This window comes from Somniosus microcephalus, chromosome 5, assembly GCF_052327205.1.
Source record: "Somniosus microcephalus isolate GS21.2 chromosome 5, FLI_Smic_1.0, whole genome shotgun sequence".
NCBI classification, from domain to species: Eukaryota; Metazoa; Chordata; class Chondrichthyes; order Squaliformes; family Somniosidae; genus Somniosus; species Somniosus microcephalus.
The window spans coordinates 197,337,093-197,353,628 of NC_140991.1; the positions used below are offsets into that span (position 1 = coordinate 197,337,093).

General features: G+C 45.5%; 1 protein-coding gene across 4 annotated transcripts in view; it reads right to left on the reverse strand.

Annotated features, from left to right (window-relative positions):
- The window catches only part of top2b (DNA topoisomerase II beta), a 214,841-nt gene that overhangs the window by 26,258 nt on the left and 172,047 nt on the right, over window positions 1–16,536 (reverse strand). For all 4 annotated transcript variants that reach the window (XM_085988535.1, XM_085988534.1, XM_085988533.1 and 1 more), the window contains 2 exons: window positions 11,719–11,810; window positions 547–666 (listed from right to left, as the gene is read on the reverse strand). In XM_085988535.1, coding sequence (XP_085844661.1) covers window positions 547–666; window positions 11,719–11,810 — 212 coding nt within the window. The remainder of the gene's footprint in view (window positions 1–546; window positions 667–11,718; window positions 11,811–16,536) is intronic.

The window sequence follows — 16,536 nt, forward strand, 5'->3', positions numbered from 1 at the left end:
AATATACTCGTTGACTGAGCATCCACAGCCCTTTGAGGTAGAGAATTTCAAAGATTTCACAACCCTCTGAGTGAAGAAATTTCTCATCTCAGTCCTAAATGGCTGACCCCTTATCCTGAGACTATGATCCCTAGTTCTAGAGACTCTAGCCAGGGGAAACAGTCTCTCAGCATCTACCTTGTCAAGCCCCTTAAGAATTTTTTATGTTTCAATGAGATCACCTCATTTTTCTAGCCTTTTTTCATTCTGACTGTGGGCCTCTAATCAAAACGTTAATTATCTTTTTAGTTGCTGATGAGCCTATTTCCAGCAGTTACTGTATTTACTGCAAGCGTTTTCATTTTTCTTATATATACGATCAGTACTGATGCTAAAAACTACTTTTTGTTTCCTCAAGCGACAAAAAATAAAGCGCAGTTCTATCATTGTTATTGCAGTTGCTGGCGCATCTCCCTCACCCCTGCTGCTGATATTATTTGCTGGCTCTGGCCCCTCATTCTCAAATCCTTAATTTTATAGCAAACAAAAGGATAAAAAGCTGCTTACCCTTCTTAGCAGCAGGTGCAAGCATCTGTGATTTGGCAGGAGACTTATGCGAGCTCTTGATACTGCCGAGAGATGAATATACTGGAGAGGAATCTTCATCACTGTCTGATTTTAAGATATCTGTAGAGAAGAAAATGATTCAACTGAGTCAAGTCAAGCTTACATGCTCAATAACCAAGAATTTGCTTCGAAAATTGCTTTTAGCGTCAAAAAACATCCAGGTCACTTTACAAAGGCTGGAAGAAAATGTGCACAGGCGATTCAAAGAGCCATAATTCAAAAAATAGAATCCAAGCCAAAGGAGAAGATATTAGGAAGGGGGGCCAAACATTTGGTCAAAAGAATTGGATTTTATTTTGGGGGGGGGGGCGCGTGAGGCTGCTAAATGAGGAAATGAAGGGTGTAGAAGCAGAGGCTGGGGTATGGAATTCCAGAGAATGAACCAAGGTAACTGACAGTATGACCACCAACGATGGGATGAATGGAGAAGGGGTGCACAAGAAGGCAGTGTGAGAGGAATGGAGAGTTTGATGGGGGTTGTAGGGCTGGAGGAGGCTAGAGAGATAGGGATTGGCAATGAGAGAGAGGGACTTAAATATAGAGAGTTTTATATCTGAGGCATTAGGGGACTGGAAGGCAATGGTGGTCGGGGAAGGGGATGAGCAAGACTTGCTATTGAATAGGATATGGGCAGCAGTTTGGATAAATCGACATTAATAGAAGGTGGAGGATGAGAGGCCGAAGGAGAACGTTACAGTAATTAAATCTAGAGGTGTCAAAAGCAAGTACAAAGGCTTCATCAACATATGGGATGTTAGGGGCACAGCGAGGCAATGTTACAGAGATGGAAGTAGGCAGTGATGCGCAGGATATGGAGTTAGAAAGCTCAGCTTGGGGTCAAACAGGATTGAGGGGGAGAGAAGTCTGGGTCACCCTAGAGAAGAGGGCAGTGGAGGGTTTGTGACAGGAGCTGAAGACAATGGGGGAAATTTTGGGGGGTGAGGTCAGCGGGCACGTTTGGTGGCTGGTCAGGGTGGTATGGCCACAGCTGGAGTACTGTGTGCAGTTCTGGTCGCCACACTATAGGAAGGATGTGATTGCTTTGGAGAGGGTGCAGAGGAGATTTACCAGGATGTTACCTGGGCTGGAGCGCTTCAGCTATGAAGAAAGACTGGATAGGCTGGGGTTGTTTTCCTTGGAGCAGAGAAGGCTGAGGGGGGACCTGATTGAGGTAAACAAAATTATGAGGGGCATAGATAGGGTGGACAGAAAGGAACTTTTCCCCTTAGTAGAGAGGTCAATAACAAGGGGGCATAGATTCAAGGTAAGGGGCAGGAGGATTTGAGGAGAAACTTTTTCACCCAAAGGGTGGTTGGAATCTGGAACTCACTGCCTGAAAGGGTGGTAGAGGCAGGAACCCTCACAACATTCAAGAAGCATTTGGATGAGCACTTGAAATGCCATAGTATACAAGGCTATGGACCAAATGCTGGAAAACGGGATTAGATAGGGCTTGATGGCCGGCGCGGACGCGATGGGCCGAAGGGCCTCTTTCTGTGCTGTATAACTCTATGGCCTAGAAATTCAGTGGGCTGCGCCACCAGTTAGCGCCCAAAGAGGGCACTCAGTGGCTTTAGTGCCACTGGCCACACCTCCCGCGATATTTAGCGGGGCGCTAATGGCGGCGTTAGCCTGTAGCGCTGCGCCGCCACCGATGACGTCATCGGTGTGCGCAGCGCCCCGCTCCCGCCCCGATCACCATATTTGGTCGCGCCCGCCTCTAACGCTGGTCGCAAATCGCGACCGGTTCACAGGGCCTACCTGTGGCGGTAGTGGCGCAAATTAAGGTGGAGGTGCGGGGCGGCCGCTTTTTCGGCGGCCGCCTGCCAGCACCTCCGTCCCCGGCCTCCTAAACCCCCCCCCCCCCGCGGCATTGCCGGCTGTTTCCCGAGAGCCCGGCACTTCTCCTTGGTGCTGGGCTCATTTGCCGGCACTCGCGAGCGGGGCTCGCGCTGTTGCAGGCACCTCCCCCTTAACAGTGGGAGGAAGGCCTGCAGTACCGCAGCGTGCCGTGCCGCAGCATGTGGCGCTGCAGCACGTTGCGCTGCGATAATCAGTTTCAGCGCCCCAAGCGGGACGCGGGGAGCCTCGAGTAACGGCCCGCTTCCGTTTGGGGCGCTGAAACTGAATATCGGGATGGCGCTAGTGGCTCCGCTCGCAGCGGTAATTCCGGCGCCCAGGCGAGCTTGGCGCCCCAAACGGGGCCCAACTGAATTTCTAGGCCTATGACTCTAACCCACAGTCAACCTGCTGCTATGAGACTTTCCCAGATGTCGGGACTGTCAACACTGAACAGATCAAACAAGCAGGGGAGATCATTTAGGTCAGTAAGACCTTGTTAAGAGCCACTTAAAGTATTTTGAGCTCTCAGTTAAATTTTATGAGGTCGCCGCTGCTCAGGGATCACGTCAGGTAAGGAGGTCAGGAGTTGTGTTACCATGAAATGATCTCTTTACTTGACAGCTGCAAATGTGCTATAAAACCTTCATCTCACAGCTGTTCACTTTCTAAGCTCAGAAGCTGTTGCTTACTGCATTTGGAAGATAGATTGAGCTTTATGCAGGTTGCGAGTGTTTGGAGTAAACTCTGTACCCAGTGTCATCTCATTGGAACAACCTCTCTCACCATTGACAGATCGCTTCGGTCATCTCAAATTCAGCTGCCATCTATTACATCAACATCGGTGCCCTTGAAATTCTCTCACCATGGTCCGCAGAATCCCACCACGATCAGCCCAAACACCAGCAGCACCAACCTTCTCCACAATCAACTGCTGCTGCACATTAGCACCCGACCACATTGCTGCCTAGGAGGCCAGGGATTGCCTCACCATGGCCAAATTTACATCACTTGACGATGTACACCCTGGCTGCCAAATGATGCGCCAGGTTGGCACCACAAAGCATCTCTACAATGCCCCAGCCATTCCTTTCACACTCATCACCATTGCGGGGTGTACAGTTATGTCTCAACATTCACTGCAACTCACTAAGCCACTTCCAAAGATGCACAGAAATCTGACCAAGAACGCAATGTGTTGAAAATAAGGTTTTCAATGTTTGGCGCACATTAACAGAAACTTCACATGAACATTGCATAAAACACCCAAGTGCCTACCCTTGTGTGTTGTTAGTTGGTATGATTGCACTAGGATGAGGGCGAGTGCGAGGGGTGGCTAGTGAGATGGGGAAGTGATAATGTAGGTAGAGAGGGATGGGTGGAGGTGCAAGGTAAGTTGCTGTAAGGATGTGCAGGAGTAGGGTAGAGTAGGGAAGGCAGTGATGGGGGTGTGATGAGTGGCACAGCAGGATGACGTTGAGTGTGGCTTTGCAGTAACGTTTCGTGATCTACTAAGATCATTGAAAGGATTGCGCCACTGCAGCCTGGTCCTCCTGACAACATCCCTGCTTGTGCCCTCATGTGCAATGTGCAACCAGGCTGCGGTGGGTCTCCTGGGGAGGTCTCTTCCGCCCATGGGAAGAGAAGAGAACCTCCCTATGTGCTGCGACTCCCTCCATAAGCATATGGAGGGAGTAATGGGAGAGCCTGGGTGCAGCCATGTATCTCTGGGCAGTGCTCGTCGGTGTTTGCAGCACCTCAATGCTGTAGAATACGGACAGCACAAATGTCAAACTATATTTGTGCATGATCCCTTTTAGGAAATCGGCTGATGACGAGTCATTGAATGACGTCATCAGACCCGCTCTCTTCAATTGGCTGGGAAATGCACTGGGTGGGCTTAACATGCTCAATCAACATAAAATCATCTGAGTGGGCTGGAGCCAGCAGCGAGGTCGGAGCCTGGGCCTGATGGCCTACATCCTAAGGTTTTGAAAGAGGTGATATAGAGATAATGGATGCATTGGTTGTCATTTTCCAAAGTTCCATTGATTCTGAAACGGTTCCCGCAGATTGGAAGGTAGCAAATGTAACCCCACTATTTAAGAAAGGAGGGAGAGAGAAAACGGGGAACTACAGACCAGTTAGCCTGACATCAGTAGTAGGGAAAATGTTAGAATCTATTATTAAGGACGTGGTAACAAGGCATTTAGAAAATAATAATAGGACTGGGTAGAGAACACGGATTTTGAAAGAGAACTCATGTTTGACGAATCTGTTAAGAGTTTTTTGAGGTTGTAACTAGCAGAATATATAAGGGTGAACCAGTGGTTGTGGTGTATTTGGATTTCCAGAAGACATTCGATAAGGTGCCACACAAGAGGTGGCTCATGGGATTGGGGGTAATATACTAGCATGGATTGAGGATTGGTTAACAGACAGAAAACAGAATAGGAATAAACAGGCCATTTTCGGGTTGGCAGGCTGTAACTTGTGGGGTACCGCAAGGATCAGTGCTTGGGTCTCAGCTATTCACAATCTATATCAATGATTTGGATGAGCTGACCAAACATAGAAACATAGAAGATAGGAGTAGGCCATTCGGCCCCTCAAGCCTGCTCCGCCATTCAATGAGATCATAGCTGATCATCCAAACTCAGTACCCTGTCCCTGCCTTCTCCCCATATCCCTTGATCCCTTTAGCCTTAAGAAATATATCTAACTCCTTGAATATATTTAATGAACTGGCCTCAACTGCCTTCTGTGGTAGAGAATTCCACAGGTTCACCACTCTCTGGGTGAAGAAATTTCTCATCTCAGTCCTAAACGGCTTACCCCTTATCTTTAGACTGTGGCCCCTGGTTCTGGACTCCCCCGCCATCAGGAACATCCTTCCTGTATCTAGTCTGTCTAGTCCTGTTAGAATTTTATAAGTTTCAATGAGATCCCCTCTCATTCTTCGAAACTGCAGCGAGTATAAGCCCAATCGACCCAATCTCTCCTTATAAGTCATTCCTGCCATCCCAGGTATCAGTCTGGTGAATCTTCGCTGCACTCCCTCCATGGCAAGAACATCCTTCCTCAGATAGGGCGACCAAAACTGCACACAGTACTCAAGGTGTGGTCTCACCAAGGCCCTGTACAACTGCAGCAAGACATCCTTGCTCCTGTACGCGAATCCTCTCGCTATGAAGGTCAACATACCATTTGCCTTCTTAACCGCCTGCTGCACCTGCATGCTTACCTTCAGCGACTGGTGCACAAGGACACCCAGGTCTCGTTGCACTTCCCCTTCTCCCAATCTATTGCCGTTCAGATAATAATCTGCCTTCCTGTTTTTGCCACCGAAGTGGATAACCTCGCATTTATCCACATTATACTGCATTTGCCATGCATCTGCCCAATCACCCAACCTGTCCAAATCATACTGGAGTTTCTCGGCACCCTCCTCACAGCACACACGCCCACCCAGCTGTGTGTCGTCTGCAAACTTGGAGATATTACATCTAGTTTCCTCGTCTAGATCATTAATATATATTGTGAATAGCTGGGGTCCTAGGATCGATCCCTGCGGTACCCCACTAGTCACTGCCTGCCACTCGGAAAAAGACCCCTTTATTCCAACTCTTTGCTTCCTGTCTGCCAACCAGTTTTCTATCCAAGTCAGTACCTTGCCCCCAATCTCATGTGCCTTAACTTTATACGCTAATCTCTTATGCGGGACCTTATCGAAAGCCTTCTGAAAGTCCAAATACACCACACCCACTGGTTCTCCTTTATCTATTCTACCAGTTACATCCTCAGAAAATTCCAGTAGATTAGTCAAGCACGATTTACCCTTTGTAAATCCATGTTGACTTTGTCCGATCCTGTCACTGTTTTCCAAGTGCTCTGCTATTACATCTTTTATAATGGACTCTAGCATTTTCCCCACAACAACCCGTTTTCTCTCTACCACCTTTTTTAAACAGTGGAGTAACATTAGCTACCCGCCAATCCATGGGAACTGTTCCAGTCTATAGAATTTTGGAAAATGACCAGCAATGCATCTACTATTTCGAGGGCCACTTCCTTAAGTACCCTAGGATGTAGATTATCAGGCCCTGGGGATTTATCGGCCTTCAATCCCGTCAATTTCCCCAACACCAAATGTAATATATCCAAGTTTGCTGCTGATACAAAGCTAGGTGGGAATGTAAATTGTGAGGAGGATGCAAGGAGGCTTCAAGGGGATATAGACAGTCTAAGTGAGTGGGCAAGAACATGGCAAATGGAATATAATGTGGAGAAATGTGAAGTTATCCACTTTGGTAGGAAAATAGAAAAGCAGAGTATTTTTTTAAATGGTGAGAGATTGGGAAATGTTCATGTTCAGAGGGACCTGGGTGTCCTTGTACACAAATCACAAAGTTAACATGCAGGTACAACAAGCAATTAGGAAAGCAAATCGTATGTTGACCTTTATTACAAGAGGTTTTGAGTAGAAGAGTAAAGACGTCTCGCTGCAATTGTATAGGGCCCTGGTGAGACCACACCTGGAGTATTGTGTACAGTTTTGGTCTCCTTACCCAAGGAAGGATATATTTGCCATAGAGGAAGTGCAACAAAAGTTCACCAGACTGATTCCTGGGATGGGGGTATTTTCCTATGAGGAGAGATTGAGTAGACTAGGCCTATATTCTCTAGAGTTTAGAAGAATGAGAGGTGAGCTCATTGAAACATACAAAATTCTTACAGGGCTTGACAGGGTAGATGCAGGGAGGATGTTTCCCCTGGCTGGGGAGTCTAGAGCCAGGAGTCACAGTCTCAGAATAAGTGGTCCGCTATTTAGGACTGAGAGGAGGAGAAATGTCTTCACTCAGAGGGTGGTGAATCTTTGTAATTCTCTACCCCAGAAGGCTGTGGAGGCTCAGTCATTCAGTATATTCATTACAAAGATCGATAGATTTTTGGATATTAAGGGAATCAAGGGATATGGGGGATAGTGCAGGTAAGTGGAGCTGAGGTAGAAGATTGGCCATGATCTTATTGAATGGCGGAGCAGGCTCGAGGGGCCGAGTGGGCTACTCCTGCTCCTATTTATGTTCTGTTATATTTCTGTGACCATTTACAAAAATGAGCATGGAATTGGAGGCAACCTACTGGCTTGAATAGAGAATTGGTTAGGAGGTAGGAGACAGAGTAGGGATAATGGGTATGTACTGAATTGGCAGGATGTGACTAGTGGTGTCTCCCAGGGATCTGTACTGAGCTCTCAGCTTTTTAATACATTCATAAATGACTTGGATGAAGAAAGAGAGCCGTATATCTAAGTTTTCTGACAACACTAAGTTAGATGACACAGTAAATAGTGTAGATAGGAGCAGAAAGTTGCAAAGGGACGTGAGGATTGCCCATATCAAGAACATTTGAAAATTTTTTGATTTTACAAGGAGCATCAGAAAGCAGGTAAAACCCACTGAAAATAGAATTCTATTATTTCATGTATAATAAGCCAGTTGGTTGGTTTACAATTGGCCTCATTGCACTAGAATGTTTATCGGTCAATCTTTCAAAAGATAGGAGGATCACATGTGGTGGCAAGTGCCCCATGGACCGAGTCATCATACAACTTGAAATTGGGCAATAAAGGATTACACCTGATTGTAGGGGACATGAGGTCTGCTTATGCAACAACTAGAACACCGAACACTCAAGAATATCTAAAACAGATCCAAAACATGTACCAGCCCAGCACACTCAAGCTTGCACACCCTTGGGCTTAAGGGAGAAAAGATGATAGCAGTCAAGGTTTTGGTATGGACAACGGGATTAAGTAGAAGTGTGATAGCAATTCAACAAATCAATAACTTAATTATTGTAGCTAAAGGCTCAGAGCCAAAGGCTACATAGTAGAGTTTGAATGTATAGTAAGTGACTCAAGTTCAAATGTTTCTAAAGCCTTTAAGAACTACATTTCTTACTTAATCAAGAAAGCTAATTATGCCAGAACTACAAAAATCTAGATAAAACTTTTTACAAGATTTTTGCAACTTCACTACAACAGCACAGACAAATTCAACCAGGTAGTATGAAGTTTAAAACCATGCATTACCGTAATAAATCAAATAAAGACAACACAGTTAATCATTTTGTTGTTATTGCAGAGTTATGATCTAACCAAAATATTATGCAAAATTTAAACTCCTATTGTCCTCCATTCCCAATAAATTTAGAAATTCATAAAGCAGTCAAAATTTGTGCACCTCAGTGTTACATTCTGTTATTCAAAGAAGATTAATTTTTAAATAATGATAGGAATGTTAGTGAGTTTGCAGATGTCAGAAATAATGGAATGTTAGATTACCTGCCTTTAAATATTATCTAGCACATTCTCTGAATGAAGTTTACACACACACACACACACTATTGGAAGCCCTTTTTATTAAAAAAAAATTATTCAGGGCATGTTTGTGACCTTCCCTTCTTCCAATGCATATATAATCTTCTAACTTGATAATTCAAAAACCTCTTGCGGTCAAAAATCTGAACTAAATAACAAATAAAAAGGGGGAATTTAGTGATGAAAAACTTGAATTCAGACAATTTGACTTAAACAACTTTCAATTAAGAGGAGCGTTCTTTGAAAGGTCATCGACCTGTAACGTTAACTCTGTTTCTCTCTCCAGATGCTGTCTGACCCGCTGAGTATTTCCAGCATCTTCTGTTTTTATTTCAATTACGAGGAATTAACTGTGACAACAACAAAATGTATTTGTATAGCATCTTTAACGTAGTAAAACGTCCCAAGACGCTTCACAGGAGCATTATCAAACAAAATTTGACACCAAGCCACATAAGGAGATTAGGACAGATGACCAAAAGCTTGGTCAAAGAGGTAGGTTTTAAGGAGCATCTTAAAGGATGAAGAGAGAGGTAGAGGCGTGGAGAGGTTTAGGGAGGGAATTCCAGAGCTTAGGGCCTCACCTCACCTTTAGTTCTTTACCCAGGGGATGAAGTATTGAGACTCAAAATATAGCAATGGAACAGAAATGTCAAAACAGAGTAATAATAGCTCCAAGCCAGGATACAAACAAGCCTGCGAGGAAGTTTGGTATGCAAAGATTGAACTGCAAAGAATGATAATTTAACATGCTTCTTTATTTGCTTAACCTCCACATACAACTACAAAGCTACCAAAGTGCAAAACTTAGTAAGCTGCCAAAGTCATACTTTTAACCAAGTTGAAACAGCACAATCCAAAAGCTATACTTGGGAACAATCGTTGTCAGAAATGAATGATGCACCATAAAAACTGATCATACACATTTAAAAATATGTATTCTTGGGATGTAGGTGTCACTGCCAAGGCTGGCATTTATTGCCCATCCCTAGTTCATAGTTGCCCTTGAGAAGGAGATGGTGCACTGCCTTCTTGTAGCATTGGAGTCTATATGGAGCAGCTACTCCCACAATGCTGTTAGATGGGGAGTTCCAGGATTTTGACCAGCGACAATGAAGGAACAATATATGTCCAAGTCAGGATGATGTGAGAGTTGGAGGGGAACTTGGAGGTGATGATGTTCCCATGCACCTGCTGCCAGTGTCCTTCTTGCTGGTGGAGATTGCGGGTTTTGGAGGTGCTACCAAAGAAGCCTTGGCAGTGGCTCTGTAGATAGTACACACTGCAGCCACGGTATGCCGTGACAGAGGGGTGGATATTTAGGCTCGTGAATTAAATGATCAAGGAGACTGCTTGTCCTGGTGTCAAGCTGCAGCTGCACACATCCAGGCAAGTGGAGAGTATTCTAACACATAGACTTGTGTCTGGCAGGTGGTGGAAAGGCTTTGGGGAAGTCAGGAAATGAGCCACTCTCTGCAGAATATTAAGCCTTTGCCCTGCTCTAGTAGCCACAGCATTTATAGGGTTGGTCGAATTGAGTTCCTGGTCAATGGAGATCCCCAGGATGCTGATGGAAATGCCATTGAATGTCACGAGGTGGTGGTTAGACTCTTTGTGGGTCATAATGTAGGGAGCCCCAGACCTGTTCAGACACTTGAACCTTTGTTTGAGGAGCTCTATTGTATGCTCAATTATGATCTTGGCAGTCCCATGGCTCTGATTATACCTGTGTTGTTCAGACATGGTGGGGTTCTATGTACTGGGCATCCCTCGTCTCCAAGCAGCCATCCCATCACTTTCCTGGAAGAGTCGAATACTGGGGGGCATAGTTGAGTGCTGCAGCATGAAGGCATTGTGATAGCTGCTTGGGAACATTGCACAAATGCCAATGCCAAAAATCCATGGCTCTCTCGTGTTGACTGTTGTTATTAATGGGGAAAGTGGTGTTCTGGTTGACGCCAGTAAACTGTGACCTACTTAAAGCAGTTGTGCATTGCAAACAGGGATATGCAGGAAATGTCTCCTGCAGCAGCCTGGAATGAGCTTGTGGTAAAGAAGTTAAGGCTGTGGTGACTGAGCCACTGGCAAAGCATGGCCAACTGGTCCTGCAGGCTGTCACTAGATACTAATCAGAGATGGGAAACCATTGCTGATTTTTCTCATTAGCTCAGAGATGCTGAGTCCAATTATAATTCTCCGAATTCCATCTCCGCTGTGATCAACTAATTCCCAGATTAGGGGCTGAGCTTCGCATCTTATCTAGTTATCTTATCTGGCTCAGTATCAAACTAGGTTGCGCATTTACTCATTTAGCTGTTGAAAAAAAAATCAACCGAAAATGAAACTCAACTAGAAAACAAAAGATGACCATAATTTTAGAATTTATTTAATTTTCTTCTTTAAAAAAAGGTCTACTCAATGAAACAGACCAGTTTTCCTAGTCAGCCTAGTCCAATGCCTCTTAACATCCTTTCTGCTCCCTCTGCATTGTGGAATTTCTACCCAATTTTCAGCAAAATAAAGTTAGTGTGCAAACTAAATATGTTTAGTTAGTAATGTTGTGATCTGACTAGATATTAACCATCAGCCTGGAAGTATCAAGTCTCCAAACTTTGTTGAATGTTAGAGACTACAGGCCTACCAGCAACTATACTTGAGCAATCTTCACATCAGTAATGTCAATTTGGTCCATTCAAAAATCAACAAATAAAATCACATGAAAAATGAGGTGAGCACTTTTATCAAAAAGCCAGTACATAAATGCTAATCCTATCCCAGGCAATAATGTACATTAGACATTTCCAACTAATTTAGCTATAATACGCATTTCTTCCCTCTGCCCCCAGTAAAAAAGGTTTGCAATTTCTTCCATCAACAATAATTTGACCTACCCGTTTCTTCTGATCTCTCATGATATGATGGTGAGGAGAATATACTTCCTGGTTCATGGTTTTTTGTGGGCGGTGGGGCAACTTTCCCAGCACTAAAGGGGGGGAAAAAAAATCAAAATTTGTATAAAACCAAGCTATGTTTCAGTACCTTGTTATAACTGTTTCTCATTCAAACATTCAGAACAATTTAATTACATTTAATTAAATAGAACAAGGTCATATAGGGATGGCAGTGCAGGTTGTGTGCTGCAACTGCAGCATGTGGGAGTTTGTGGAGAGCATTGTGATCCTAGACAACCACGTTTACAGTAAGTGCCTGCATCTTGAGGAACTTCAGATCAGAGTTTTTAAGCTGGAGTCTGAGGTGCAGACATTGCGGGGCATCAGGGAGGGGGAGAGTTACCTGGACACTTTGATCCAGGAGGCAGTCACACACTTTAGGTTAGGTGGTGGTACAGGTCTGGATAGTGGTTAGGGACAGGAGGGTGTGACTGCAACTCAGGCAGGTAAGGGAACCCCAGGTGCAGTGCTGGAGGAGCATTGGAATTTGTTCTTATCCAACAGGTATGAGGTTCTTGCTGCCTGTGTGGATGAGGGAAAAGCCTGCAGGATGGATGACCAAGCTGACCATGCCACCATGGTGCAGGAGGCCATTCAAGTGGTGGGGTGGGGGTGGGGGGGAAAGAGATGGGGATGGTGAAAGGGAATGTAGTTGTGGTAAGGGACAGTATAGTCAGAGGGATAGATACTGTTCTCTGCAGCCGCGACCAAGAGTTCCAAAGGTTGTGTTGCCTGCCTGGTGCCAGGGTTAAAGGCATCTCCTCGCAGCTGAAGAAGAACTTGGAGTGGGAACAACAACTTGTATTTGTATAGCGCCTTTAACATAGTAAAATGTCCCAAGGCGTTGCACAGGAGTATTGAGACAAAACATTTTTTTGACACCAAGCCACTTAAGAATAAATTAGAGCAGGTGACCAAAAGCTTGGTCAAAGAGGTAGGTTTTAAGGAGCATCTTAAAGGAGGAAAGAGAGGTAGCGAGGCGGAGAGGTTTAAGCAAAGAATTCTAGAGCTTAGGGCCTGGGCAACAGAAGGCACGACCACCAATGGTTGAGCAATTATAATCAGGGATGCTCAAGAGGGCAGAATTAGAGGAGCGCAGATATCTCGGGGGGTTGTGGGGCTGAAGGAGATTACAGAGATAGGGAGGTGAGGTCATGGAGCGATTTGAAAACAAGGATGTGAATTTTGAAATCGAGGCGCTGCTTAGCCTGGAACCAATATAGGTCAGCAAGCACAGGGGTGATGGGCGAAAGGGACTTGGTGAGAGTTAGGACACGGGCAGCCGAATTTTGGATGACCTCAATTTTACGTAGGGTAGAATGCAGGAGGCCAGCCAGGAGTGCGTTGGAATAGTCAAGTCTAGAGGTAACAAAAACATGGATGAGGGTTGCGGCAATGGATAAGCTGAGGCAAGGGCGGAGACGGGCAATGTTTCGGAGGTGGGAATAGGCGGTCTTTGTTATGCTGCAGATGTGTGGTCGGAAGCCCATTTCAGGGTCAAATATAACACCAAGGAAGGGGAGGATCCAGTTGTCATGGTCCACGTAGGAACCAACGACACAGGTAGAACTAGGAATGAGGTTCTGCTGAGTGTGTTTGAGGAGTTGGGGTCCAAATTAAAACGCAGAACTTCAAAGGTAATAATCTCTGGATTGTTACTTGAGCCACGCGCTAATTGGCATACGGATAAGCAGATTAGAAGGTTAAATGCATAGCTCAAAGAGTGGTGTGGGAGGCGGGGGTTTTGCTTCATGGGGCACTGGCACTGGGGAAAGAAGGAGCTGTTCCATTGGGATGGGCTCCACTTAAATCAGGTTGGAGCAGTGTTCTGGCGAATTGAATAACTAGGGCAGTAGACAGGACTTTAAACTAATGAAGGGGGGGTGGGAGGATTCAGGAAAGAGTAAATTTAAAAGCAGCAAGAGAAACGAGAGCTTGGACCTGGGAGAGAGCAGAGGCGCGACCGGCGGCAGCGAACGAGGCCCGACCAGAGCGCTTGGACCTGGGAGAGGGCAGAGGCGCGACCGGCGGCAGTTAAAACCGGCGGCAGTGAGTGAGGCGAGGCATACCAATTCAACAGCAGAGGAGAGGTAAAAAGTAATCCAAGTGTGACGTCACCAGGAAGCAGGTAAGTGATTGGTTGGTGAGTATTTCTTTTATTACAAGCTTAAATTCTGCGGTTTATATTTTCTTGGGTCTCTGTGGTGTAGTGGGGACAGTTGGTAAATAAGCGCCCTAGAGTATATCTTTAACTGGTGGTATTGAATTAATTTAAATTAATTAAAGGGGTAGGTCATGCCAGGAGAGCCCAGCCCCGTGTTATGCTCCTCTTGCTCTATGTGGGAATTCAGGGACGCTGCCAGTGTCCCTGATGACGTGTGCCAGAAATGCATCCAGTTGCAGCTACTAACGGGCCGTATTGAGGCGCTGGAGCTGCGGATGGATGGGTTGTGGAGCATTCACGATGCTGAGAGGGTTGTGGATTACACGTATGATGAGTTGGTCACGCCGCAGGGTAGGGCTGCACAGGCAGAAGGGAAATGGGTGACCAAAAGGCGGAGCAGTAGAAGCAGGCAGGTAGTGCAGGGGACCCCTGTGGCCATCCCCCTTTCAAACAGGTATACCACTTTGGATACTGTTGAGGGGGATGACTCACCCGAGGAAGGCAGCTGCAGCCAACTTCCTGGCACTGGGGGTGCTTCTGCTGCTCAGGAAGGGAGGAAAAAGAGTGGGAGAGCAATAGTGGTAGGGGATTCTATCGTAAGGGGAACAGAGAGACGTTTCTGTGGCCGTAAACGTGACCCCAGGATGGTTTGTTGCCTCCCTGGTGCCAGGGTCAAGGATGTCACTGAACGGCTGCAGGGCATTCTGAAGGGGGAGGGTGAACAGGCAGAGGTCGTGGTTCACATTGGGACCAACGACATAGGTAGGAAGAGGGATGAGGTTCTGCAACAAGAATTTAGGGAGCTAGGTAGCAGATTAAAGAGCAGGACCTCAAAGGTTGTAATCTCTGGATTACTCCCGGTGCCATGTGCTAGTGAGTATAGGAATAGGAGGATAGAGCAGATGAATGCGTGGCTAAAGAGTTGGTGCAGGAGGGAGGGCTTTAGTTTCCTGGATCACTGGGCCTGCTTCTGGGGAAGGTGGGACTTGTACAAGTCGGACGGGTTGCACCTGAACCAGAGCGGGACAAATATCCTTGCGGGGAGGTTTGCTAGCACTGTTCGGGGGGGTTTAAACTAAAATGGCAGGGGGTTGGGAACCTGAGCAGGGAGACAGAGGAAAGGAAAACAGGGATAAAAGCAAAAGATAGGAACGAGAAAAACAAAAGTGGCAGTCAGAGAAATCAACGGTTTAAATCAAACGTGGCCACAATAAATAATAATTCTAATAGGTCTAAGAGCGTGTTAAAAAAACAAGCCTGAAGGCTTTGTGTCTTAATGCGAGGAGCATTTGTAATAAGGTGGATGAATTGGCTGCGCAAATAGAGGTAAACGAATACGATTTGGTTGGGATTACGGAAATGTGGCTCAAGGATGGCCAAGGCTGGGAACTCAACATCTCATTAAGATGGAGAATTATGTAGTTGACTCAGAGACCAGGGTCCTCAATTTAAATAAAGGAAACTACGATGGTCTGAGGAGCGAGTTGGGTAGGATTGATTGGGGAATGGCGCTCAAAGGGTTGACGATGGATAGGCAATGGCAAACATTCAAAGACCGAATGGATGAGCTACAGAATTTGTTCATCCCAGTTTGGCATAAAAATAAAACAAAAAAGGTGACTCAACCGTGGCTAACAAGGGAAATTAGGGATAGCATAAGATCCAAGGAGAGGACATATAAATTGGCTAGAAAAAGCAATAATCCTGAGGATTGGGAGCAGTTTAGGAGTCAAAGGAGGACAAAGGGATTAATTAAGAAAGGGAAAATAGAGTGAGAGTAAGCTAGCAGGGAACATAAAAACTGACTGTAAAAGCTTTTATAGATATGTGAAGAGAAAAAGATTGGTGAAGTCAAGCATAGGTCCCTTACAGTCAGAATCAGGGGAATTTATAATGGGAAACAAGGAAATGGCAGACCAACTAAATACATACTTTGGTTCTGTCTTCACAAAGGAGGACACAAATAACCTCCCAGAGATGCCGGGGAACATAGGGTCTGATGAAAGAGAGGAACTGAAAGAAATCAGTATTTGTAGGAAAATGGTGTTAGGAAAATTGATGGGACTGAAGGCCGATAAATCCCCAGGGCCTGATGGTCTACATCCCAGGGTACTTAAGGAAGTGGCCCTAGAGATAGTAGATGCATTACTGGTCATCTTCCAGAACTCGATCGACTCTGGAACGGTACCCATGGATTGGAGGGTAGCTAATGTTACCCCACTATTCAAAAAAGGTGGTAGAGAAAAAGCGGGGAATTATAGACCGGTAAGCCTGACATCGGTAGTGGGGAAAATGCTAGAGTCTATTATAAAAGATGTAATAGCAGAGCACTTGGAAAGCAGTGACAGGATCGGACAAAGTCAACATGGATTTACAAAAGGTAAATCATGCTTGACTAATCTACTGGAATTTTTTTGAGGATGTAACTGGTAAAATAGATGAGGGAGAACCAGTGGATGTGGTGTATTTGGACTTTCAGAAGGCTTTCGATAAGGTCCCACATAAGAGATTAGCGTGCAAAATTAAGGCACATGGGATTGGGGGCAAGGTATTGACTTGGATAGAGAACTGGTTGGCGGACAGAAAGCAAAGAG